Raw genomic sequence first — 27,254 nt, 5'->3', positions numbered from 1 at the left:
GACTTCATTTTCCAGCAGGACTTGGCTCCTGTCCACACTGCCAAACGCACCAAAACCTGGTTCAATGACCGTGGGATTACTGTGCTTGATTGGCCAGCAAACTAACCTGACCTGAACACCATAGAGAATCTATGGGGCATTGCCAAGAGAAAGATGAGAGACATGAGACCGAACAATGCAGAAGAGCTGAAGGCCGCTATTGAAGCATCCTGGTCTTCCATAACACCTCAGCAGTGCCACAGGCTGATAGCTTCCATGCCACGCCGCATTGAGGCAGTAAAAGGGGCCCAAACCAAGTACTGAGTACATATCCATACTTATACTTTTCAGAGGTCCGATATTGTTCTATGTACAATCCTATTTTATGGATTGCATGGAATATTCTAATTTTCTGAGATTGTGGATCTGGGGTTTTCATGAGCTGTAACCCATAATCATCACAGTTTTGACAAATCACGGCTTGAACTATCTTGCTTTGCATGTAATGAGCCTATCTCATATATTAGTTTCACCTTTCAAGTTGCATTACTGAAATAAATGAACTTTTGCACGATATTCTAATTTTTCGGAGTTACACGTGTGTTATATATATATATATATATATATATATATAACACACACACACACACACGCACACACACATACATACATACATATATACACACACACATATACACAGTATATACATATACACACATACATATAAAGGAAATAAGTATTTGATCCCCTGCTGATTTTGAATGTTTGCCCACTCACAAAGAAACAATCAGTCTAAAAATCGAATGCTAGGTGTATTGTAACACAGAGACAGAATAGCAACAAAAAATTCAAAACAAAATGCATGTCTAATGAAATATGCACTGATTTGCATGTTCATGAGGGAAATAAGTATTTGATCCCCTTCACAAAACATGACTTAGTACTTGGTGGCATATCCCTTGTTGGCAATCACAGAGGGCAGACGTTTCTTGTAGTTGGCCACCAGGTTTGCACACATCTCAGGAGGGATTTTGGCCCACTCCTCTTGTCAGATCCTCTCCAAGTCATTAAGGTTTGGTGGCTGACCTTTGGCAACTCGAACTTTCAGCTCCCTCCACAGATTTTCAATTGGATTAAGGTCTGGAGACTGGCTAGGCCACTCCAGGACCTTAATGTGCTCCTTCTTGAGCCACTCCTTTTGTTGCCTTTGTCCTGTGTTTTTGGGTCATTGTCATGCTGGAACACCCATCCACAACCCATTTTCAATGCCCTGGCTGAGGGAAGAAGGTTCTCACCCAAGATTTGACAACAAGTCTTCACAAGGTTGGCACACACTGTTGCTGGTATGTTGGCCCATTCCTCCACGCAGATCTCCTCTAGAGCAGTGATGTTTTGAGGCTGTCACTGGGCAACACTGACTTTCAACTCCCTCCAAAGGTTTTCTATGGGGTTGAGATCTGGAGACTGGCTAGGCCACTACAGGACCTTGAAATGCTTCTTACGAAGCCACTCCTTCGTTGCCCGGGTGGTATGTTTGGGATCATTGTCATGTTGGAAGACCCAGCCACGTTTCATCTTCAATGTCCTTGCTGATGAAAGGTTTGCACTCAAAATCTCACGATACATGGCCACATTCATTCTGTCCTGTACATGGATCACTCACCCTGGTCTCTTTGTGGAGAAACAGCCCCAAAGCATGATGTTGCCACCCCCATGCTTCACAGTAGGTATGGTGTTCTTTCAGCATTCTCTCTCCTCCAAATACGACGAGTTGTGTTTCTGCCAAACAGTTCTATTTTGGTTTTATCTGACCATATGACATTCTCCCAATCCTCTTCTGGATCATCCAAATGCTCTCTAGCAAACTTCAGACGGGCCCAGACATGTACTGGCTTAAGCAGGGGGACAAGTCTGGCACTGCAGGATCTGAGTCCCTGGCGGCGTAGTGTGTTACTGATGGTAGCCTTTGTTACATTGGTCCCAGCTGTCTGCAGGTCATTCACTAGGTCCCCCCGTGTGGTCCTGGGATTTTTGCTCACCGTTCTTGTGATCATTTTGACCCCACGGGGTGAGATCTTGCGTGGAGCCCCAGATCGAGGGAGATTATCAGTGGTCTTGTATGTCTTCCATTTTCTAATTATTGCTCCCACAGTTGATTTGTTCACACCATGCTGCTTGCCTATTGCAGATTCAGTCTTCCCAGCCTGGTGCAGGTCTACAATTTTGTTTCTGGTGTCCGACAGCTCTTTGGTCTTCACCATAGTGGAGTTTGAACTTGTTATCAGTATAAAAGACACCTGTCTACAACCTCAAACAGTCACACTCCAAACAGGTGCCATTGATACAGGTAATAAATGCAGGACAGAGGATCCTCTTAAAGAAGAAGGTACAGGTCTGTGAGAGCCAGAAATCTTGCTTGTTTGTAGGTGACCAAATACTTATTTTCCACCATAATTTGCAAATAAATTCTTTCCAAATCAGCCAATGTGATTGTCTGGATTTTTTTTCTCATTTTGTCTCTCATAGTTGAGGTCTACCTATGATGCCAATTACAGGCCTCTCTCATCTTTTTAAGTGGGAGAACTTGCACAATTGGTGGCTGACTAAATACTTTTTTGCCCCACTGTGTGTGTGTGTATATATATATATATATATATATATATATATATATATATATATATACACATACATACACACACACACACACACACACACACACACACACACACACACACACACACACATACACACACACACACACAGTCAGGTCCATAAATATTGGGACATCAACACCATTCTAACATTTTTGGCTCTATACACCACCACAATGGATTTGAAATGAAACGAACAAGATGTGCTTTAACTGCAGACTGTCAGCTTTAATTTGGGGGTATTTACATCCAAATCAGGTGGACAGTGTAGGAATTACAACAGTTTGCATATGTGCCTGCCACTTGTTAAGGGACCAAATGTAATGGGACAATTGGCTTCTCAGCTGTTCCATGGCCAGGTGTGTGTTATTCCCTCATTATCCTAATTACAATGAGCAGATAAAAGGTCCAGAGTTCATTTCAAGTGTGCTATTTGCATTTGGAATCTGTTGCTGTCAACTCTCAAGATGAGATCCAAAGAGCTGTCACTATAAGTGAAGCAAGTCATCATTAGGCTGAAAAAACAAAACAAACCCATCAGAGAGATAGCAAAAACATTAGGCGTGGCCAAAACAACTGTTGGGAACATTCTTAAAAAGAAGGAAAGCACCGGTGAGCTCAGCAACACCAAAAGACCCGGAAGACCACGGAAAACAACTGTGGTGGATGACCAAAGAATTCTTTCCCAGGTGAAGAAAACACCCTTCACAACAGTTGGCCAGATCAAGAACACTCTCCAGGAGGTAGGTGTATGTGTGTCAAAGTCAACAATCAAGAGAAGACTTCACCAGAATGAATACAGAGGGTTCACCACAAGATGTAAACCATTGGTGAGCCTCAAAAACAGGAAGGCCAGATTAGAGTTTGCCAAATGACATCTAAAAAAGCCTTCACAATTCTGGAACAACATCCTATGGACAGATGAGACCAAGATCAACTTGTACCAGAGTGATGGGAAGAGAAGAGTATGGAGAAGGAAAGGAACTGCTCAGGATCCTAAGCATACCACCTCATCAGTGAAGCATGTTGGTGGTAGTGCCATGGCGTGGGCATGTATGGCTGCCAATGGAACTGGTTCTCTTGTATTTATTGATGATGTGACTGCTGACAAAAGCAGCAGGACGAATTCTGAAGTGTTTTGGGGCAATATTATCTGCTCATATTTAGCCAAATGCTTCAGAACTCATTGGACGCCGCTTCACAGTGCAGATGGACAATGACCCAAAGCATACTGCAAAAGCAACCAAAGAGTTTTTTAAGGGAAAGAAGTGGAATGTTATGCAATGGCCAAGTCAGTCATCTGACCTGAATCCGATTGAGCATGCATTTCACTTGCTGAAGACAAAACTGAAGGGAAAATGCCCCAAGAACAAGCAGGAACTGAAGGCAGTTGCAGTAGAGGCCTGGCAGAGCATCACCAGGGATGAAACCCAGCATCTGGTGATGTCTATGCATTCCAGACTTCAGGCTGTAATTGACTGCAAAGGATTTGCAACCAAGTATTAAAAAGTGAAAGTTTGATTTATGATTATTATTCTGTCCCATTACTTTTGGTCCCTTAACAAGTGGGAGGCACATATGCAAACTGTTGTAAGTCCTACACCGTCCACCTGATTTGGATGTAAATACCCTCAAATTAAAGCTGACAGTCTGCAGTTAAAGCACATCTTGTTTGTTTCATTTCAAATCCATTGTGGTGGTGTATAGAGCCAAAAATGTTAGAATTGTGTCGATGGCCCAATATTTATGGACCTGACTGTATATACATATATACATACACACATATGCATACATACATACACACACACACACACACACACACACACACAGGCGAAAATTATTTGATCCCCTGCAGATTTTGTAAGTTTGCCCACTTACAGAGAAATTAAAGTGTTACTAAACCCACAACAGTAAAATCAGTCTGTAAATGCAGTAAAATAAAAAATGCTTGTTCTACTCGCTGTGAAACCTACGGAATTAATCCTCTGCATTGTGCAAAAAGGCTGTTTGATCCTTTCTTCTCTGCCCCTCCTCTTGTTGAAATGACCATCTAATATAGACTCAACCCGTGGTCACGTGCAGATTGGTGTGTATTGCTAGAGAGGTTTTTTTTTTCTTGGGAGAGTGCATGTGATCAGCACAGGGCCAATCAGCACTGTCCAGACAGAGAGTCAGAGTTTTCACATCCTCCTAGAGCAAAAAAAAAAAAAACTCCTCCTACAAGCTTTAACCAGTGTTCTGCTGAAGTCACAAGACTGCTCTAACTGCTGAAAAAAATGCATTTAGCAGTTTATATTTACTAAAATAATTTCATTTCCATATTCTGTGTACTGTGGGAGACCAGATATAGTGAATGGAGTTTAGTAACACTTTAACCACCTCCCGCCCGCCATATAGTAATATGACGGGCGCAAGGTGGTTCTCTCGTTCTGGGAGGACGTCATATGACGTCCTCCCATTCTCACTGCGCATGTGCGGCTCAGGGTGCGCGCAGCACGGCGATCGGCTGTGCGCTGTGTCCCTCGAACACAGTGGATCACCAATCACGGAAAGAGCCGAAGGTGTCGGCTCGGTCATGTGATCAGCTGTGTCCAATCACAGCTGATCACATGTAAACAGAGAAATGCCGGTTAACGGCATTTCTCTCCTCTCGAGCTGTCACGCTGACAGCTCGGGAGGAGAGAAATGCCGGTTAACGGCATTTCTCTCCTCTCGAGCTGTCACGCTGACAGCTCGGGAGGAGAGCCGGTAATCGGCTTTCCGCGGAGGGGACATGTACACTGATCATCATGGCACTGATGATCAGTGTAGCCCCAGCAGTGCCACCTATCAGTGTCCATCATTGCCACAACAGTGCCACATACCAGTGCACATCAATGCTACATATCAGTGCCCATCTGAGCTGCCTTTCAGTGCCGCCTAACAGTGCCGCCTAACAGTGCCCATCAGTGATGCCTGTCAATGCCCATCAGTGCCACCTACCGGTGCCTCTTCATCAGTGCCACCTATCAGTGTCCATCAGTGCAGCCTATCAGTGCAGCCTCATTAGCGCACATCAGTGAAGGAGAAAAATCACATATTTACAAAATTTTATAACAAAAAAACTAAGAAAAAAATTTTTTTCTTCAAAAATTTCAGTGGTTTTTGGTTTGTTTAAGAAAAAATAAACCCAGAGGAGATTAAATACCACCAAAATAAAGCTCTGTCACAAAAAAATGATAAAAATTACATATGGGTACAGTGTTTGACCACGCAATTGTCATTCAAAGTGCGACAGCGCTGAGAGCTGGAAATTGGCCTGGGCAGGAAGGGGGTAGAAGTGCCCTGTAGGCTAGTGGTTAAGGGTCTATAATTTTTATCATAGGTGTATTTTTAAATGGTAGAGACAAAATATCAACCAAAAATCCAGAAAAAACATAGCAAATGTTATAATTGCAGATGCAGTTCAGTGAGTAAAATAAGTATTTGATCTCCTACCAACCTACAACAATTCTGGCTCCCACAGACTAGCTATGTGCTCATGAGGTACACAGATTAGTCCTGTCAATTTAAGAAGGTGCTCATAACGACAACTCATTAGGTGTATAAAAGACACCTGTCAACAGAATCTTTCTTCCATTCAAACCTCACCACCATGGGCAAGACAAAGAACTGTCAAAGGACTTCAGGGACAAGATTGTAGACCTGCACAAGGCTGGAATGGGCTACAAAACCAGGAGACAACTGTTGGAGCGATTATTCACAAATAGAAGCAAAAAATAACCAGTTGCCCTCTGTCTGGAGTTCCATGCAAGATTTCACCTCATAGGAGAAGGATGATCATGAGAAAAGTGACGGATCAGCCCAGAACTACACGGGAGGATCTTATGAATGATCTCAAGGCAGTTGGGACCACAGTCACCAATAAACCATTGGTAACACAATATGCCGCCATGGATTGAAATCCTGCAGCACTTGCAAAGTCCCCCTCCTCAAGAAGGCACATGTACAGGCCCGTCTGAAGTTTTCAAGTAAATATCTAAATGATTCATAGAAGGATTGGGAGAAAGTGCTGTGGTCAGCTGACACCAAAATTGAGCTGTTTGGCATTAACTTGACTCATCGTGTTTGGAGGCAGAAAAATGCTGACTATGACCCTAAGAACATCATCCCTACACTCAAGCACAGAGGTGGAAACATTATGCTTTGGGACAGTTTCTCTGCTAAAAGGTACAGGCCAACTTAGCCATATTGAGGGGCCAATGGACGGGGCCATGTATTGTAAAATCTTGGATGAGAACCTTCTTCCAGAACATGGAAGATGGGTCATGGATGGGTCTTCCAGCATGACAATGACCCAAAACATATTGCCAAAGCAACAAAGCAGTGGCTCAAGAAGAAGCACATTAAGGTCATGGAGTGACCTAGCCAGATTCCAGACCTTAATCCTATAGAAAATTTATGGAGGGAGCTGAAACTTCAAGTTGCCAAGCGACAGCCAAGAAACTAAGGATTTAGAGAAGATCTGCAAAAAAGAGTGAATCAAAATCCCTCCTGAGAGGTCTGCAAACCTGGTAACCAACTACAAGAAACATCTTACCTCTATGCTTGCCAGCAAGGGTTTCTCCACGAAGTACTAACGTATTTTTCGCCATATAAGACGCACTTTTTCTTCCCCAAAACTGGGGGGGAAATGTCAGTGCGTCTTATAAGGCGAATATGGAGCGGCCGGTCCGGTATTTCCACCGCGGCCGTGTCAGAATACCGGGCCGGCCGCTCAGCTCTGCAGCGGGACCTTACCTGTTCCTCTATCCAGCGGTGTGCTGTCTTCCCGGCTTCTGTAGTGTGGGCATGACAGCCGGGTGCCAAGTTCGCATGCGCAAGAAGCGGTGCTATTTGTGAATGGTAAGGCGGTACCTGGGACACATGACAGATCCTAGAAGCCGCCGGACCAATCACAAAGCGCAAGTGCTTCTCGCTCATGCACACTGGGCACCCGGCTGTCATGCCGAGCGCCATTACAGAAGCCGGGAAGACAGCGCGCGGCTGGATCGAGGAACAGGTAAGATCAAACAAAAACTCTGCGGAAGTAAGAGCGGGTACCTGTCAAATTCAGATACCCGCTCCCCACCTCCCCAAAGGTCAGCAGTCATCTGTGCTGTCCGCAGTCTCTGGTCATCCCTGTGCTGTCCGCAGTCTCTGGTCATCCCTGTGCTGTCCGCAGTCTCTGGTCATCTCCTGTACTATGTCTGCAGTCACTGGTCATCTCCTGTACTATGTCTGCAGTCTCTGGTCATCTCCTGTATTGTGTCCGCAGTCTCTGGTCATATCCTGTACTGTGTCTGCAGTCCATTAGTTCAGAATTTTTTTTTCCTGTTTTCTGCCTCTAAAACCTTGGTGCGTCTTATGGTCAGGTGCGTCTTATACGGCGAAAAATACGGTAAGTCATGTTTGCTTCTGGATCAAATACTTATTTTACTCAGTAAACAGAAACTCAATTTATAACACTTGTATCATGGGTTTTTGGTTGATTTTCTGTCTCTAAAATTTAATTTACACCTACAGGTGAAACTCGAAAAATTAGAATATTGTGCAAAAGTTCATTTATTTCAGTAATGCAACTTAAAACATGAAACTAATATATGAGATAGACTCATTAAATGCAAAGTGTCAAACTTACAAAATCTGCAGGGCATCAAACAATTATTTTCCCCTCTGTATCTATACACTCACCAGCCACTTTATTAGATATACCTGTTCAAATGCTTGATAAAACAAATTGCTAATGAGCCAATCACATGCCAGCAACTCAATGCGTTTAGGCATTTAGATGCATTAAAGGCAACTTGCTGAAGTTCAGAGTAACAGAATGGGGAAAAAGGGGGATTTAAGTGACTATGAACGTGGCATGACTGTTGGTGCCAGACGGGCTGGTCTGAGTATTTCAAAATCTCCAAACTGTTCCCACAAAATGTCTTGGTATTCTGACGCCTTAAGAGTTCCCCTGACTGTTTGTAGAAGCAGTCGGCATGCCTAGGTGCTTGATTTTATACATCTGTGGCCATGGAGGTGGTTGAAAACACCTGAAGCCAATGATTTGGAGAGGTGCCCCAATACTTTTGGCAATAAAATATGTGTGTGTGTTTTTCTTTTATCGCATACATATTTTTACGATGTGTCTTGCTATTGTATATTGTCCATTTGTGAATTATACTTTAAAATTGCTGGAATAAAAATTGTCATTTGACTAAACAAAAAAAAGTGTAATCACTATGGGGAAAAAAAAAGTCATAAGACAGTCTCTTCAAGCACAATCTCCAAACTTACTAGCATTGTCATCCGAATCTTCACTACTACTGGGTAGTCTTGAACGTTTCATGGTTTGCACAGGAATACCACTGGCAACCTGCAAAAGAGACACAAAATGCAGTCACTCACTACTAAATCGGACTCCTTGTTCCAATAATAAAAATACATGAGGACAAAAAAACAAATCAAAAAAGTTCAGAGAACACGAAAGGAACAAGCTGTGATAAAGGATTTTTTTATTAAAAATAAGCACTAGGCTTATTTAATACAGGGCTATCTAACCTACAGCAATCTGTAGGTTATTGAAGTACATTGGTTACAATTCAAAGTGGTATTAAACACCAAAAAGGAAAACGTATTAAATTGAAGCTTATCAATTGTTAGATGTGGTGGCTGCATTTGTGGGTTTTTTTTTCCCTCTCCCCTTTATTTTCACCTGGTGATCTAGCCAGTAAGTCTGTTATTTTTCAACTTACTTTAAACAGACCAATATGCCCAAAGTATTAGTTAGAGAAGTACCATGCAATTCGGTGCAGGTAAATTCACTGGATTTGCTCGCATTGGGAAATGCGAGCAGAAAGTGGGTTTCCCCCACAGTGTTTCTGGTGTGAATGGGGCCCTTAATTTGTAAGTAAAGTCCATATCTGATAGTGTACCAATACTGTCTTCTCAGACTGAGAATGCTGCTCTCCAAAAGTGTCTGCTCTATTACTTTGTCCAGAATGCAGACACCCTCATGCACACTGGGCATTTTTACAGTTGCTGTTTTTGGTGTCAGGCATTCTTTGCTACAGCCAGTAAAATCTCCAGCATGTTATCCTGTGTGTCCATGCACACATAGGCTGTTATGAGCATTTTTTGGCATGGGCGTTTTCAAGCTGGGGAAAAAAAAAAAACCATAGAACTGCTGCGTTTGAAGAGTTTTTCAGCTGTAAAAATGCTCTAATGCTAATAAACAATGCTATGCTGCATTTATGAGTGGTTTAGAGCCTCAAGCTTTTGCGAGAGTATAGTTTTGCTAAAAAAAAAAAAAAAAAAAAAAAAAAAAAAAAAAAAAAAAAAGATAAAAACTGGAAATGCTGAGAAACGCTAAAAAAGTGACAAAACTCTGCTTTTAACGCAGCATTCTACAACAAATGCTACTGGTGGTTTTATAATGTCCAGTGTGCAATTCAAGGAAAGAAAAAAAAAAAAAACACTTTATAAAGAAAACTAATGCAGCCACCACGACTAAGGATTGGTAAGCGGCAACATACTACATTTTTATTTTCAGGTTTAACCTCTTAAGGCGCAGTTGCAAAACATCAAAAGTAATCATTTCCCAACTTAAAATAGAAAAAAAAAAAATCTCACAGGGCGTTTGGGGAGTGCAACACCTTTATATAGACAGAAAAAAAAGTTAGCGCTATTAAAAAGCAAAAAAAGGAAACACAAACATGCACACACTTTCTAATTTTCAGTTTCGCTTGGCTCTTCACTCCTTTTTAGGGTCTTATTTAGAGATGCTGTATAAAACAAATAGATTCTGCCATCAATAGATTACCCTCGTTTATTCCTATATTTGTAGATTTGCTCAATTCATGGCACATGGACCCAGTTTTTACCTTTGACTATTTTGTCTCATCATTTAGGAAAATGTTTAATAAAAATACAGAATCACCAAAATGTTATGCTCCAATACATGAACAGCTACACCATACAATGTCAGAGGATCCAGTTTCAAATCCCTCCCTAACTGGGTCCTGTGGTGGAAGGTATAACTTAGGAGACCAAAAACTACAGCATCTAAAATGGATGAAGCGCACAAAACTCTAGACAAAAAAAAAAAAGCTCTTCAAACTTTTTCATTCACGATTCTAACCTGCTTCAATTTTGGAGATACCAATATAGTCCTTGTCTGTGCCTTTGTAAAACTTTCTACTAGGTGGGACGGATTGCCTTCACTGCAACAACCTGCTCAACCTCAGTGTTTTAGAATGGAATTAAATCTTCACAGAAATGGAATTTAAATCATTAGCGTCAGGCAATGCAATATGATGCTACACAGAAGCATGCAATATGTACTTTGGTCTGCGCACCAATTTGTTTGCCTCAGTATGCCATTCAAATGGCAATGCATAGCGTCTGGGAGGTAGAAAGTGGGGACACGATATCACAAGCTCAGCCAAAGATCAACACCTCCAGCCAGAGCAGAGAGCAAAAACCCAAAACAAAAGTTTGTAGAACATTTGCCTGTTGTTCGAAAATATGCTTTTGATTTTAACGTTTGATGTTGGAATAAATGGACTTTACCGAACGAAAACCATATACACAGTTAGAAATTTGTTCGTTCAAGAACAATTTTGCATCCTGTTCCTTCGAATGTTCTCGTCAATAAGGTTGAAAATGAATGTCAATTTGTCCAACCAATGATTAGAAAAACAAACTTCCTTAGAACATTCTTTTCCTAAGAAGTTTTGTTCAAAATCCTACCCATCTATGGCTAGCTTAAAAAGGACAGGAGTGACTGGACACACCCCCCTTCACAAAACCGCACTAAAACATTGAGGCGCACCTACATTGTCAGCTAAGGCTGTCAATCCCTTCATGTTTGCTGGGGGAAGGGGGGTAGCAGAGCAACACCATGGATTGCCTGATGTTGAAGAAAACAGCCACAAGTGACACATTCCCACTGATCCCCAGGATTCATACTAAGCACCATAGAATGCCATAAGCACATGATATGAGGTTTGCGTTTACAAATTGTTCATTTCAAATGTAAATAAAAGTTGACCAGGGAGCATGGATAGGTCAGGATACTGTGTTGAATGGGCAAAAAAGTATTTTTTTTTACTGACAAAATATGGAAATTTTACTGATGGAGCACATTTTTTTTACTGACCTGAAATATGACAGAAACTCTTTTATAAGCGAAGACAATCGATATTTAAAGGCCAAACACAGCTTTAAAGAAAAAAAAAAGGATATTAACCACTTGCCTACTGGGCACTTATACCCCCTTCGTGCCCTGGCCAATTTTCAGCACTGTCGCACTTTGAATGATAATAGCGCGGTCATGCAACATTGTACCCATATGAACATTTTATAATTTTTTTTCACACACAGAGTTTCTGATGGTATTTAATCACCACTAGGTGTTTTATTTTTTTGCACTATAAACAAAAAAGAGCAAAAAAGATTTAAGAAAAAAAAAAAAGTTTTTCATTGTTTCTATTATACCGAAGAACCGGGCCCGCAGATGAGCAAGCGGAGCCCGGGAGACAGTGGGCGGGGGGAGGTTTACACAAGGGGGCAGAGAGGCTAGTATTGTGTGGAAGCAAATCGGTGGCAGCGCTGCCGCCGATTGCTTCTACCTGACCGGCGCCCAGGACTTCATGTCCCGGGTGTCGGGCAATAAGAATTCAGCATCCCTGTGTACAACATAGTGCATAGAGTATAGGGATCAGGACTAAGTAAACACAACATATGGAATTCTGCAGTCAGGATAAGCCACAGTCATACCAGAGTCCTCCCTTACATCAAAGTCTTCAGCATTCCCTCTATACATTGAAGTTTGCAAAGTTCCTCCCCCACATCACAGCCCACAGAATGCCCCCTTACATCATTCATTGTGCCCCCAGAGGGCCCTCTTACATCAGAGCCTCCAGACTGAGTCCCCTCTTACATCAGTCACTGCCCCTTTCATCAGTGCCCCTGGAGTGCCTCCTTTTATCCCCAGGAATCCCCCATTTATCCTTGAGAGTGACCCCTTTTATGCACTTTCAGTCCTTCTCTTCTTGTCCATGGTGGGTGGCTGGTGGGAGAAGAAAAAAAAAAAAAAAAAGCACACACACAACACGTGTTGCTGCACATGTTCAGTTCTGGCAGGAAGTAGGGCATGTTTATGAAAGCCATGCCCGATGTGCACCATGTCGCCGTCGCCGCACACACTGGCACTCAGACATGTCCCACTGCATAAATTGAGGCTGAGCTCAGCAGTTTGCCCTTTGACTGGTTCTGATACAGTGTATGTGCAGCTCAGATCATGGTGATAAGTAGATGTTTTACGTGCACTGTTCTGCAGTCTACGAACACTTACGGACAGCAGAAAACTACCTGTTTTTTTTTTTGTTTTTTTACAGAAACTGTCCATAAAGTACAGATGGTTGGCAACACTGGGGCAAAGTGACAATGTGTACAAAATGTGCCTGAGTATCTGAAAGTATCTCACTAAAAAGTAAAACATCAATAGCAGGAGAAGTCTGTTATAGTTCATAGTTATGGTGAGGCTTCTGAGTATAGCAAGGAGGTCATAATATGAGCACTAAAGACTGCTGGAGGCATTTGATAAACAATGCACAGTATACCCCCAGGCTGCAAAGAAGAGAAACTTTTGGTAAATTCAAGAAAATAATATTAGCTGGCTGCAAATAATGTCAAGCGTATTATAACTGCATGTATCAATAATGGTATATCAAATGGTAAACATTAAGGTACTTCCTGCAGACTGTCTGCTAACTACAGTTTTAATACTGGACTCAAAATTAATATAAACAAAAAAACAAACAAACAGCCAGTACACGTCAAAATGTAAATCTCATAACAGAAATAAATCCATATCTACATTTTTATGCATACAGTAAAAACATGTTAAGTGACAAGTTGACAGGCTCTATCAAACAACACGGACGCTGGTGTGTTTTGCCTGAAGGGCATTTGCATTTCTAATATTGCATGCAAAATATGTATCAAACGAAAAAAGCAAAGAAACCTACACAATAAGGAAATTCTTCAAAAACTAGTAACTCGCTATTAATTTTACAAAAAGGTCCTTATTCATAACCATCTCTAAAATTTCTGTTTTGCTATAAGCTCTATACAGTGTAAACCACAGACAAAATATACATATTATAAAAGACTGCACCTAACCCAACATATGCTCTTCTCAAAAGATCTGTCTGCATTCTGATCCCTGCATCAGTTCCACAAGGATGTACATTCTGGAATTCGCTTGGAGATTCGTGCACCCATCAGCCTGTCATTGATCTGAAAAAGTTGCCTGCACAGAACACCTTTTCAGCCTACACAAATGAAAACAGCCTTTTTCACAGGTGTACATAGAAAAATTTGCTGCCACCAAACCCCATGGTACTGGAGGAGGCTTTCTCAGCTAAGCAGACCCTCCTGCCTAATTGCCTTAGCTAAGGGCAAATGGATCCCAGAAGCAGGGTGGATAAAAATTGATTAAAAAAAAAAAAAAAAAAGTGGATTTTTCTTCATTTAAAAATCAGATTTTATTTTATTACATTTTAATAAAATGCTTTTGAAGTAAAAAATCTACCTAAAATATAGTTTTCTATTTAAGATACATTAATAATTTAGTTTATTCAGCATGAAATGGAGCTTAGTTATATAGCATGAGGCTGTATATTCTGCAATATTTACGTTTTTGGTAAACTCATTCAATGAATCCAAGCTCTGCAAGCTGAGATAACACGCACTGCATTGATGCATTTACACAATTTCACAGTAACCATGAGAAATAAAAGAATTTGAGTATTTCTCCAACTATGTGTGATTAACCTATTAACCTAAAATCAGTACTGATATCGCTGTTTTACTAACCCGACAGCTTATTATTCTAAAGCGGAAACCTTCATTTGGTTTGCAAATATTAAAGATTCTAACTACCAGCAAGAATGAGTCAGATTCCTTACATTTAAAGAGCACCTGTCCTTTTAGATCCATCATGGCAATGCCTGTTTGCGGGTATAAACTCACCTGCTGCCGCCACGTCCCTCACCTTGTTGTGTCACTGCCACATCACCAGCCATCCCATTAACGTGAATGGGACGGTCGGTGAGTCAACAACGGGTCAGAGGTGAAGCCGCTGCGGGACAGAGATGACAGTTGCTCTTTAAAAATTATTATTTAAAATCGAGCCTTTTCACTAGTGATTTAAATCAAATCCACTCTGCCCATAAGTAAATGATACATGAACCACCTGCCTTTACTCAACACAGCCGTGGCTAATAATGCTAGAGGGGTGTTTTTCAAAATAAAGAATGGGAACATGGATGAATGGGTCAGTTTGCTTTGAATAATAAAATAAAGCCTATCCCTCTATCATCCCCATAACATAATGTGTATTTGTCTCTATCCAGAGCACCTAGTGTAATTGCTGCTGTAATGTCTGCTGCTTCATTCCTCTATCAGCATGAATCACGTCTGACAAGTTTTCCTGACACCAAGGTCAAAAAGGTGACAAGGGAGAGACCTCCAATAGATTGACAGCCTCGGCTCTGCTCCTGTGTGAAGGGGGCAGCTCTCACTGAGTGTAACTTCTGCTCCCCGCTCTTGCTTTTCAGAGCTAAGAGAACCTGTGTAAGTTTTGCACTTTTAATGAATGTAGTGGAAAGACGGCTGTAGATAAACATGAACAACGTATGTAGGAGGATTTCAACTCTGTGCATCACCTGAAGCCAAGCACTTCACTGGGTATACAATGGATATAAAAAGACTACACACCCCTGGTAATAGGTCAGGTTTCTGTGATGGAAAAAAAAAAAAAAAAAAAGACAAAAGATAAATAATTTCAGAACTTTTTCCACTTAGGCTGGGTTCACACTTGTGTGGTGCGGTATATTGCATGTGATTCGCACCTCATTCCTGTGCAAATCACATGCGAATTGTGTACAGTGCGATTGGAGCCATACATTTTGTATGGCTCCAATTGCACCGCATCCGCTCCAAAGAGGTGCAGGACCCTTTTTTTGGTCCACGCTAGAATTGGATTGCATGGGTATTCACATGGATGCCATCCAATTCTGCAAATCGCACCGCGTTTTGCAGACCAATTTGGGGATGTTGGTAACTTAACACACACACACCTGCAGCGATTCACATGAACAGAAAATGCTGCGAATTCCGCACCGCATCAGTGTGAACCCAGGTTTAATGTAACCTATAAACTGTACAATTCAGTTGAACAACAAACTGAAATCTTTTAGGTGAAGGGAAGTAAAAATGAAAAACTTAAATAATAAATAATGTGGTTACATAAGTGTGCACACCCTTAGACTAATACTTTGTTGAAGCACCTTTTGATTTGATTCCAGCACTGTCTTTTTGGATATGAGTCTACCAGCATGGCACATCTTCACTTGGAAATATTTGCCCACTCTTCCTTGCAGAAATGCTCCAAATGTCTCAGATTGCAAGGGCATCTCCTGTGCACAGCCCTCTTCAGATCACCCCACAAATTATTGATTAGATTCAGGTCTGGGCCATTCCAAAACCTGAATCTTCTGGTGAAGCCATTCCTTTGGATGCATTCAGGGGTGTGGAAATTTTTGAAAAACACTACTTGTCCAGGGACTAAATCGGTGCCCCAATCTACCTGTCCAGACAAAAAAAAAAAAATACATTTGAACCGTATTTAAATCTGTGGTGCTTTTAGGAATGTCTGGGGCTTTTTTTAATCTTCTGCTCACCTCCCTGCCTGTCTACAGTACCGCATGTGGGGACCAGCAGGGAGGGGAGAGACCTTGCAGTGTAATGGGCACTGATTGGGTGCTCCTCAGGAAAGGGAAGTGTCGGGCTTATCCTTTATCCCTTTCGCTGCCATTTTTGCGTTTAAAAAATAATTTTAGACCTGAAGATTACATAAAACCAACAAACATGATATATTTTATTAAAGCAGACACCCTAGAGAATGAAATAGTAGTAGTTACAATTTTTTAATGTGTTTTTATGACATTACCGCAAAATTTCAGTAAAAAATACAAGCAAGTTAATTTTAGGGCAAAAAAAAAAGCAATAAATTACCCTATTTTTTTTTTGTAAAATATAAAAAAGACGAGCTTGCACCGAGTAAACAGATATCCAACATGTCAAACCCTAAATTTATGTGCACTCATGACCCTATATATCTTCTATAGGTGACACTTTTAAAGCCCCTTATAGGTCATCAGTATAGTGTACGGAGGAGGTCTGGTGCTAAAATTATTGCTCACATTCTGGCATGCACGGTGATATGTAACGTGTATCAAAAGCAACGTTTTCATGCGTAGGCACCCCAGTGCTTGCTTTTACATTTGTACGTGCGTATATGTGGGGGTGGGGGGGGGGGGGTGTTATGTGCTTGAGTGTAACGTTAATATTTTACAATAAAAAATGTTTTTACTTAATTTTTTTTCATCTCATGGAGACAGGTTCTATTTATTGAGACATCAAGGGTCATTCTTTCCCCTCGATGGCTGGGAAAACTTTCAACGGGGACCAGGAAGTGACATCATAACGTCACTTCTGGGTCAGGACAAGAAGGGGAAGGGAGCTGATGTGTCAGTCTTCTCTAGCCGACTGCGGTGACCCAGTCCCAGGCCCGCAGATGGACAAGCGGAGCCTGGGAGACAGTGGGAGGGGTAGGCTCACGAGGGGAGGCAGAGGCTGGCACTGTGTGGAAGTAATTAGCGGCAGAGCTGCTGCCTGAATGCTTCAACCTGACAGGTGAGCCCTGCTACTTGCCCACAGCAGGGCTAAAAGGTAAAATAAACAGAAAAAAAAAAAATACCTGCCCAGCGCCCAGAACTACATGTCCCGGGCGCTATGAATTCAACATCCCTGATGTATACTTTGGGTCATTGTCATGCTGAAAGTTGAAGTTCCTCTTCATGTTCAGCTTTCTAGCAGAAGCCTGAAAGTTTTGTGCCAATATTGACTGGTATTTGGAATGGTTCATAATTCCCTCTACCTTGACTAAGACCCCAGTTCCAGCTGAAAAAAAAAAAAAAAAAAAAACGGCGCCAAAGCATGATGCTGCCACCACCATGCTTCACTGTGGGTATGGTGTTCTTTTGGTGGTGTGCAGTGTTTTGCACCAAACATATTTTTTGGAATTATGGCCAAAAACAGTTCAGTCTTGGTTTCATCAGACCATAAACACATTTTCCTACATGCTTTTGGGAGATTTCAGATGTATTTTTGCAAAATGTAGCCGGGCTTGCATGTTTTTCTTCATAAGAAAAGGCTTACGTCTTGTCGCTCTACCCCATAGCCCAGACATATGAAGAACACGGGAGATTGATGTCACATGTACCACACAGCCAGTACTTGCAAGATATACTTGCAGCTCCTTTAATGTTGCTGTAGGCCTCTTGGCAGCCTCCCAGACCAGTTTTCTTCTGGTCTTTTCATAAATTTTGCAGGGACGTACAGTTCTTGGTTATGTCGCTGTTGCACCATATTTTTTCCACTTGATGATTGTCTTCACTGTGTTCCATGGTATATCTAATGCCTTGGAAATTCTTTTGTACCCTTCTCCTGACTGATACCTTCCAACAATGAGATCCCTCTGATGCTTTGGAAGCTCTCTGCGGACTAGGGATGCACCAAAATTTCGGTGGCAGAAACATTTCGGCTGAAAACACCCCTTTCGGCTGTTGGCCAATATGGAAAAAAAAAAAGGACCGATACAGGTGCGAAAAAAACCCGCCCCTCACCACTACTCGTCAGCCGCCCCTCGGGAGTTCTCAGCCTTACCCAAGAAACCAACGAACGATCCCAGAGCTGGGCATATAGATTAGTGAAGGAAAGATGGCCTCCACTCATCTCTATGCCCTTGGAGGACTAGAGTGATGCAACTTCCAGTTACATTTTTTTTTCCGTTTAAAGCACTAGATCAATGCTTTTTTTTTTTTTATCTAATGCTTTACATTGCAGAAGAGAGATATGGGGTCCTATTGACCCCATATCTCTCCATAAAGAGGACCTGTCACTAATTATTTCTATCACAAGGGATGCATGCATTCCTTGTAATAAAAGTGATTAAACTTTTTTTAAAAGGCAGAGTGCAAAAAAAAAAAAAAAAACACAAAACAAACAATAACACATTAAATAAATTAAAAAAAACAAACAATAACACATTAAATAAATTAACAAAAACAGCTTAAAAGTGCCCCCGTCCAACCATGCTCGCACGTAGTGGTGAACTCATACATAGGCCATGCCCACATATGTAAACGGTGTTCAAAATACACAAGTGAGGTATCGCCATGAACATCAGAGCAAGAGCAATAATTCTCACACTAGACCTCCTCTGTAACTTTACACTGCTAACCTGTAAAAATTTTTAAAGCATCACCCATAGAGATTTTTTTTTTAAGTACTGCAGTTTCATGCAATTCCACAAGCATGCACAATTTTAAAGCGTCCCATGTTGGGTATCTATTTACTTGCCGTAACATCCTCTTTTTTATTTTACAAAAAAATTGGGATATATATTTTTTAATCAAAGTGTATTTTTCTCCAAAAAATATATATTCATTTTTAAAAACTGAGCATTTCGCTTTTCGGCCAAGTGCATTTTGAATTTTCGGTTTCGGCACCAGAATTTTCATTTCAGTGTACCACTACTGTGGACCATGGCTTTTGCTGTAGGATGCGATTAGGTAAATGTCAGGAAAGACCTACTAGAACAGCTGAACTTTATTTGGGGTTAATCAGAGGCACTTTAAATGACAGCAGGTGTGCACTGACTCCTATTTAACATGAATTTATTAATTATTTCAGGTACTTATATAGCGCTGTCCATTTACGCAGCGCTTTATATATACATTCACATCAGTCCCTAACCCTAAATGAGCATACAATCTAAGATCCCTAACTCACATCCATGCATACACATATTAGGGCCAATTTAGACAGGAGCCAATTTATTAACTTACCAGCATGTCTTTGGAGAGTGGGAGGAAACCGGAGTACCCGGAGGAAACCCACGCAGGCACAGGGAGAACATGCAAACTCCAGGCAGGTGGTGCCGTGGTCGGGATTTGAACCAGCAACCCTAGCACTGCCAGGCGGAAGTGCTAACCATTTAGCCACTGTGTTGCCCCATTTTGAATGTGATTGCTGAATTCTGAACAGAGCTTCATCCCCAGTTATAAAAGAGGGAGTGCACACTTATGCAGCCACATTATTTTACTTTTTTAGGTTTACTTCCCCCCTAAAAGATTTCAGTTTGTTTTTTAATTGAGTTGTGCAGTTTATAGGTCACATTAAAAGTGGAAAAAGTTCTGAAATTATTTATTTGGTCTCATTTTTTTACATCACAGAAACCTGGCATTTTAACAGGGGTGTGTATACTTTTGATATCCACTGTATGTAGGGCTTACATCCACTTTAAATTGCGTTTTCAGTTTGTGGTGCTCAGATACAGTTTAGTTCCGCTTTACTGGTTGCTTTTAATTTCAAACGCCTCTGTCAGGTCACAGTAAATTCAGCACCCCTAACGTGCACACTTGTTCTGAGTTGGTGAATATGTACTAAAGTCAATAAATCAGTCTAACCTGCAGGCAACTAGCAGTTTCATAAAATATCATTAATGACAGATTCAACATTCAACAAGTGCCATACCATTCCTCTTGCTATCCCATCTATCAGTGCATAAAGGCTGTTATAAGTGTTTTATTGTTCTGCCTCTTATGTTACAGCTCTCTATTCCAAGATAGCTGGGAAAACAGAAAAAAGAAATCAGACTTTTTAAGTAAAGTCAGTTTTTACAGATTATTTGGATGCAATGGCCAGTCAGCTAATGAAAAATAATTTAAAATACAATAATGCAGTGCTAAAAACAACTTATACATAGACAAAAAAAAAAGTATAAAAACCATAATGAATTCATAAAGTGCTAATATAAATAAGCATTTTAAATGTCAATCTCCATAGTGTCAAAAAGTGTTTAAGCACAGTAAAAATTGTTTATCTTCCAACAACGTACACTAAAACACTTGCCAATATCCAATGACCTCTTAAATGATTAAGCAGGCCAAAATAGGAACTGGGTATAAGATACAGACGCAGTTGTGGGGGTCCTGTTAAATTCTCCTAGGGGAAACTTCATCACTGCTCACAAGAAAAGGGAGCGAAGCCAAAAAAAAAAAAAAAACACTTCCCGATAACATAGCTCAAGATTATTCTGCAGATTCCACAAGACAGCAATGAATTTTTTGCAGGATCAACGTGTTTTTTTTCTTGCTTGTTTTGTACTTATTGAACAAAACCCTTTCAATTGTACAGGTCACAGACCAAAATTAAGGAACTAAGAGAAGTTAGGTTGAAAACAAACACACACGGTGGAGGGGGACTAAATATTTTATATTAAAGTAGTACTATAGGCTGAGACTATTTGGCATAGTATAGTGTACCTTATATCAAGGTAAAAAAAAAAAAACAACTTGTCTATCACTTATTATTTATTTCAGGTACTTATATAGCGCTATCAATTTGCGCAGCTCTTTACATATATATTTTTCATTCCCATCAGTCCCTAACCCTCAAGGGGCATACAATCTAAGGTCCCTAACTCACATTCATACATACACATACTAGGGCCAATTTAGACAGGATCCAATTCACCTACCAGCATGTCTTTGGAGTGTGGGAGGAAACCGGAGTACCCGGAGGAAACCCACGCAGGCACAGGGAGAACATGCAAACTCCAGGCAGGTGGTGCCGTGGCTGGGATTCAAACCAACGACCCTAGTACTGCCAGGCAGAAGTGCTAACCATTTAGCCACTGTCACTTCCTTCTTCTGCCCAGTACTACATGTCCCATGAGGCATTGCTCCTCACAAATTCTCAGGCATTTACTGACATGTATGAACAGTGTACTGAGCTGTGTGTTTTACTGTGTATACTGACAGACAAATAATGCATTCTGTATGCAGGCCAACTAATCAGCTGACCGATTAATCAATTATGAAAATAGCTTATCGATTATGTTGATTCGTTGTTTCAGCCCTACTGAACATAATAGTATAGGGCTGGTTCCACACTGATGCGCTTCGGTTTACCCACACAATGGGTGCAGTGCGTCTGCAGCTTTCCTGCAGGTTTGAGGTGCTTAGCCATAGACCTCTATTATATCCTGAGGATATAATAGAAGTATATACACATGAAGGATATAATAGAAGGATATAATAGAAGTATATACACATGAAGGATATAATAGAAGTCTATGACAAAGTGAAGCGAACTCAAGAAAGTCGCAGATACACTGTGCTGCACCTGCATTACAGGTAAAACGCAGCCTCATAGGGGGCTCAGAACAGTAAGGGTTAATTTACATTTGCAGTTTGAGGTGTGGTAAAACCAAAGTTAAGGTGTTTTTGCCATGTGCAAACAAAAAAGAAAAAAAAACACACACACACACACACACACACACACACACACACACACACACAAATCTCCTGCACTCAAGAGAAATGCACTGGAAAATGTCAATCCACAATCTTCAGCTATTCCAACTATTCCAATAGTTGTACTGGCTTTGCTGCCCTCTTTGGGCTAGGGAAACCCAGAGGAAAAAAAACTGCAAAAACAAGGAACGGAAGGCACCCCAACCTAACGCATTACCTTTGTGATGGCTTTATTAATGTTAAAAGGAACAGATGTATACTCACAATCATCAGCAATAAAGCACATCAAAGTCCTGAATGTATATGAAGCGACCTGGTCAGCTAGACAAAGTGGCTCTGAGAAAGAGGGGATCCCCCCCTTCTAAATGTATCAGCCCTTTAGAAGGTCTTCTCGCACTTGTCTAGGTGACCAGGTCACTTCAAATACATTGTGTACTTTGATGTGCCTTATTGCTGATGGTGTTTGAGTATACATCTGTTCCTTTAACATTATTAAAGCTATCACACAGGTGGTGCACCCCCTGTTCCTTGTTTTTACACAGATGCATCTTCCTGACCAAAGCCACAGTAGTTGTACAGCTCAAGACAGAAAAGAACAGGTCTGACAATGGGCTTGGAAGACATCTGCTTGTCATTTGCATCACCAGGTTACACAGCTGTTTTTGCACGGCTTGAGCCGCAAGTACCAGCCAGATAGAATGGGAATCCCAAACAAGCACTCGTTCACACCTCTTAGTGGCAAATCTCAACAGCATGATCCCAATCATGTCAATATTTTCTAACATTTGTCCCCTCAATCTAAATATTTTGATTCTTGCACAGAAATACTACTACAGGGCGGCACGGGTGCGCAAAACCACATATATACGCGATTTCACATTTCCGGGTAGGGGGCGTGCGTGCCCTACGCACGCTGCCATTTGCGGCCGTCAATCACCGTGTCCTGGCCGGTGATTACTGAGGATCTCTGACAGGGAGGAGAACTGTTTTGTTTACTAACAGTTCTCCTCCCTGTCAGCTTGGGCAAACTGCTTTGAACAGCACAGCCATCCAAAAGCAGTGTGCTTACAGTGAAGCACACAGACATCGCCCCATAGTAAACCACACCCAGAACACAGTTAACTCTTTGATCACCCCTCATGTTAACCCCTTCCTGCCCAGTGCAGTGTCTTTTTTTTTTTTTTTTTTTTAGCACTGATCACTGTATTGGTGTCACTGGGGATGTCAGTGACACCAAGTCAGTTCCCCCCAGTGTCAGAATGTCCTCCGCAGTCCGATATATATATATATATATATATATATATATATATATATATATATATATATATATATATATATACCACCAATTGTAAACGCTATAACTTTCACGCAAACCAATTAATTTACACGTATTGGGATTTTATTTTTTTTTTTAGCAAAGACATGTAGCAGAATACATTTTGGCCTAAATTTATGATGAAATTTGATTTAGAATTTTTTTTCCTGGACATGTTTAATAGCAAAAAGTCAAATATTGTTTTTTTTTTCTCAAAATTGTATTTTTTTTCTTCTCTATAGCACAAAAAAAAAAAAAAAAAAAAAAAACGCACAGGCAATCAAATACCACCAAAAGAAATCTTGATTTGTGGGGGAAAAAAGGGACGTAAATTTCATTTGGGTGCAGCAATGCATGACCGTGCAATTGTCAGTTAAAGTAACGCAAAACTGTAACGCAAAAAATTGTCTGGTCATGAAGGGGGGTAAATCCTCAGGAGGGTAAGTGGTTAAATTGGGGTAGCATAGGGCTTCTTATGGCCAGCTTGCTTTACCTCCAAGGTGAACAGAGGATCAGAATTCAAACTAAACTGTACACTATGAGATATGCAAATGTATACATTCCTGAACAGGAGTACAATTTACAAGATCAATAATTTTCATGTTTGTTTGTACCCTAGTTATGATACACAAAACACAATCATGTGTGTGACTGCATTTTGGCATTTACCAGTCTACCTAAATTAAAAAGGAGTATCACAAAAGTACACATAGGACAATCTGCAATAGACTGATGACACAGCAAATGCTTGCTTTCTAGGAGCAGTACCACAGGATAATAATTAGTATCAGCACTCAGCAAATGAGAACACTGAGCCAATGCAGATAGGAGAGGAAATGTTATGACAGATGTTCTTTAAACCACACTAGTCACCATGTGCTTTCTAAAGATGGGGGATTTTCACTTCCTCAAAAACAGGCTCAAGAACCCTGTTCACTATTAGTTTACAACCACAGAAGTCAAGGTAATAAAAATTATGCACAGGTGCATTTTGGAAATTAAAAAAAAAAAAAAAAAAAAAAAAAAAAAGGGAGGATGGTGTGTTACTCATAGAAAACAGATACTTTCATTGTAACCTACATAGGGAGTGAAAGAGTCTGCAGCTTTTGCCTGAAAATACTTCTCTATATAACTATCTGCAAAAAACTGCAAGCAGTGACCCCCAAGATGTACAAACCTCCAAAAAAAAAAATAAAAACAATATGCTTGGCGGTGAAGCATCTTACAGAACATGCCTTTTCTGCACACCACTGTACTGAAAAGGACATAATGTAACCAGAATTTTAATTGTAAAATTAGTTTTGTGCTAAAACAAAAAAATTCTATTCTCTTGACTCCATTACACACCATTTCAAAAGCATAAAAGGTGTATGCTTAAGCAGGCCCTGGTGCTCAGCGCAGTGGGAAAGCCCCCCCCCCCCTCCCCCACACTTATATAGTGCGTTGTATAGATTATGCTTAGGATGATATAAATGATTTGACAGTTAATTATTAACACCTTCCCGCCCGGCCTATAACCGATTGACAGCCGAGCGGGACACTCGCCGTTGTGACTGGGCGTCATATGACGTCCTTTAAAAACGAGCCGCTTGCGGGCTGCACAATCTGTCACCGGCTGTGTCCGCGGGACACAGCCAATGAAATATCACTACACCGGCCTGTTGCCAGTGTCATGCGACCGCTGTGACCAATCACAGCAAATCATGTCAATTGTATACAACGGATGGCTTCCTGTCATGCCATCCATTGTATACAATTATGTTGTTAGCTGTGACTGGTCAAGGCAGTCACATGATACAGACAGGGGCCAATCACAGCCCATATGTATCAAGTGATCAGCTTTGCCCAATCACAGCTAGCAACAAAAACTGAATGAATCAGTTTCCTTCAGTAATGATTGCAAATATCAATGAAATACATTGGTATTAGTAATCATCATGTGTTAAAAAAAAAAAAATCCTGATCACTTGCCCAGAGTAGTTCAATGTTACTATGGTAACATTGTATTGCTTTGGTCACATTGTGCTGAAAAATAAAATAGTAATAAAAAAGAAAAAATGTAAAATAAAAAAAATAGAAACATTTGAAAAAAATACAAATTCAATTACTATTTTCACCAAGGAAATGTAGCAGAATACATGTTGACCTAAATTTATGAAGAAATGTTATTTATCTGCAAAATGTTATAACAGAAACAAAGAAAAAATTGTGGGTTTTTTTTCAATAGTTTCAGGTGTTTTTTGCTTAATTTAGCAAAAAATAAAAAAGTTCAGTGGTGATTAAATACCACCAAAAGAAAGCTTTATGTGAAAAAAATGATAAAAATTTCATATGGGTACAGTGTTGCATGACCGCGCAATTGTAATTCACAGTGCGACAGCGCTGAAAACTGAAAATTGGCCAGGGCAGGAAGGGGGTATAAGTGCACGGCATTGAAGTGGTTAAAATTGCACATTATTGGTCATATTTATCATTTCAATCCAATGGGTAGAGCTTTATGTGCTTTTCTGATGTTTACCAGGCTAACCTTAACCATTTTACTGAAAAAAAACCTGTTCATGAGCGAATAGCTAAAACTCAATTCAAAAAGACAGCCATTTGAGTCAAATTAGGGACTTATCCAATCCCCCCGTCCTCAACCTCTCCACCTGCTCTGCTCATATTGGGCTGTAGAGGGATTCACTATACAAAATACATTCACAAAAGGGAGAAACCACTGCTGCCATGTACCTTTAAAAACCTATAATGCTCCAGAAAACCAATGGCTATTGGTGCACCCCGTTTTATATGTTTACATGTAAAATACATAGATCAACCATAACTTTATGACCATTGACAGGTTAAGTGAATAACACTGATTATCTAGTTACAATAACAACTGAAAGTTGGTGGGATTTACTAGACAGCAAGGGTGCCCATGATGACCCATATCCACAACCAAAAACATCTACGTGCACATGAGCATCAGAAATTGGCCATGTCGGAAGCAGGGTGCCTGGTCTAAGGAATCATGTTTTATTTTAAATCATGTGAATGGCTGAGATGCATGTGTCACTTACCTGGGGAAGTTATCCTTTGGGCAATGTCCTACTGGGAAACCTTGGTCTTGCCATTCATATGGATATTACTTGACACGTACGATCTATCTAAACATTGTTATAAAGGACAACCACACATCTTAAAAGCCACCTTTATTGTCCATAATTAGTAAACTTGGCAAAACAAGTACAGCAAGTGCAATGCTGTGGGCAATGTTCTAGTGGGTCTGGGCATTCATGTGGATGTTACTTGACACGTACCACCTACCTAAGCATTACTATAAAGGATGACTGGACAGCCAAACATCCCAAAAACATCTTTATTATTTATTAATAAACTATACAAAACAAGAACAGCATGACGGATGGAGAAGGGCCAACATGTTTCACGCTTAACAGCGCTTGATCATAGCCTGCCTGCATGTCAGTTCACTAAAAGGTACATAAACATTGCTGCTGACCAAGTACACCCCTTCATTGAAACAGTATTGTAGCGGCAGTGATCTCTTTCAGAAGGCTAATGCACCCTGCCACACTTAAATGGTTCAAGAATGATTTTAGAACACAAGTTTGCGGTTATGACTTGGCCCCCAGATCCTAAAACTTGCAGGACTTAAAAGGATCTACTACTGACGGCTTGGTTCCAGTTAAAACAGCATACCTTCAGAGATCTAGCAGCATCAATGCCTCCACAAGTCAGGGCTGTTTTAGCAGCAAAAGTGAGACCTACTCAATATTAGGTAGGTGGCCATAAAGATATGGCTAATCAGCGAATTTATAAGTAATAAAGCCCTTTTACACCCTGTTA

The 27,254-nt window shown here is 40.8% G+C and overlaps 1 protein-coding gene across 1 annotated transcript in view; it reads right to left on the bottom strand.

Moving 5' to 3' along the window:
- JADE1 (jade family PHD finger 1) overlaps positions 1-27,254 on the bottom strand; it is a 182,691-nt gene that overhangs the window by 121,986 nt on the left and 33,451 nt on the right. Inside the window, exon 2 of the mRNA XM_089672199.1 lies at positions 8,937-9,015. Coding sequence (XP_089528325.1) covers positions 8,937-8,988 — 52 coding nt within the window. The 5' untranslated portion in view covers positions 8,989-9,015. The remainder of the gene's footprint in view (positions 1-8,936; positions 9,016-27,254) is intronic.

Source organism: Staurois parvus, unplaced genomic scaffold (assembly GCF_062004578.1).
Source record: "Staurois parvus isolate SC_StPar_1 unplaced genomic scaffold, SC_StPar_1.0 ptg000122l, whole genome shotgun sequence".
NCBI classification, from domain to species: Eukaryota; Metazoa; Chordata; class Amphibia; order Anura; family Ranidae; genus Staurois; species Staurois parvus.
Note: the sequence above shows the minus strand (reverse complement) of the source record. Positions and strands in the feature narration are given on the sequence as shown.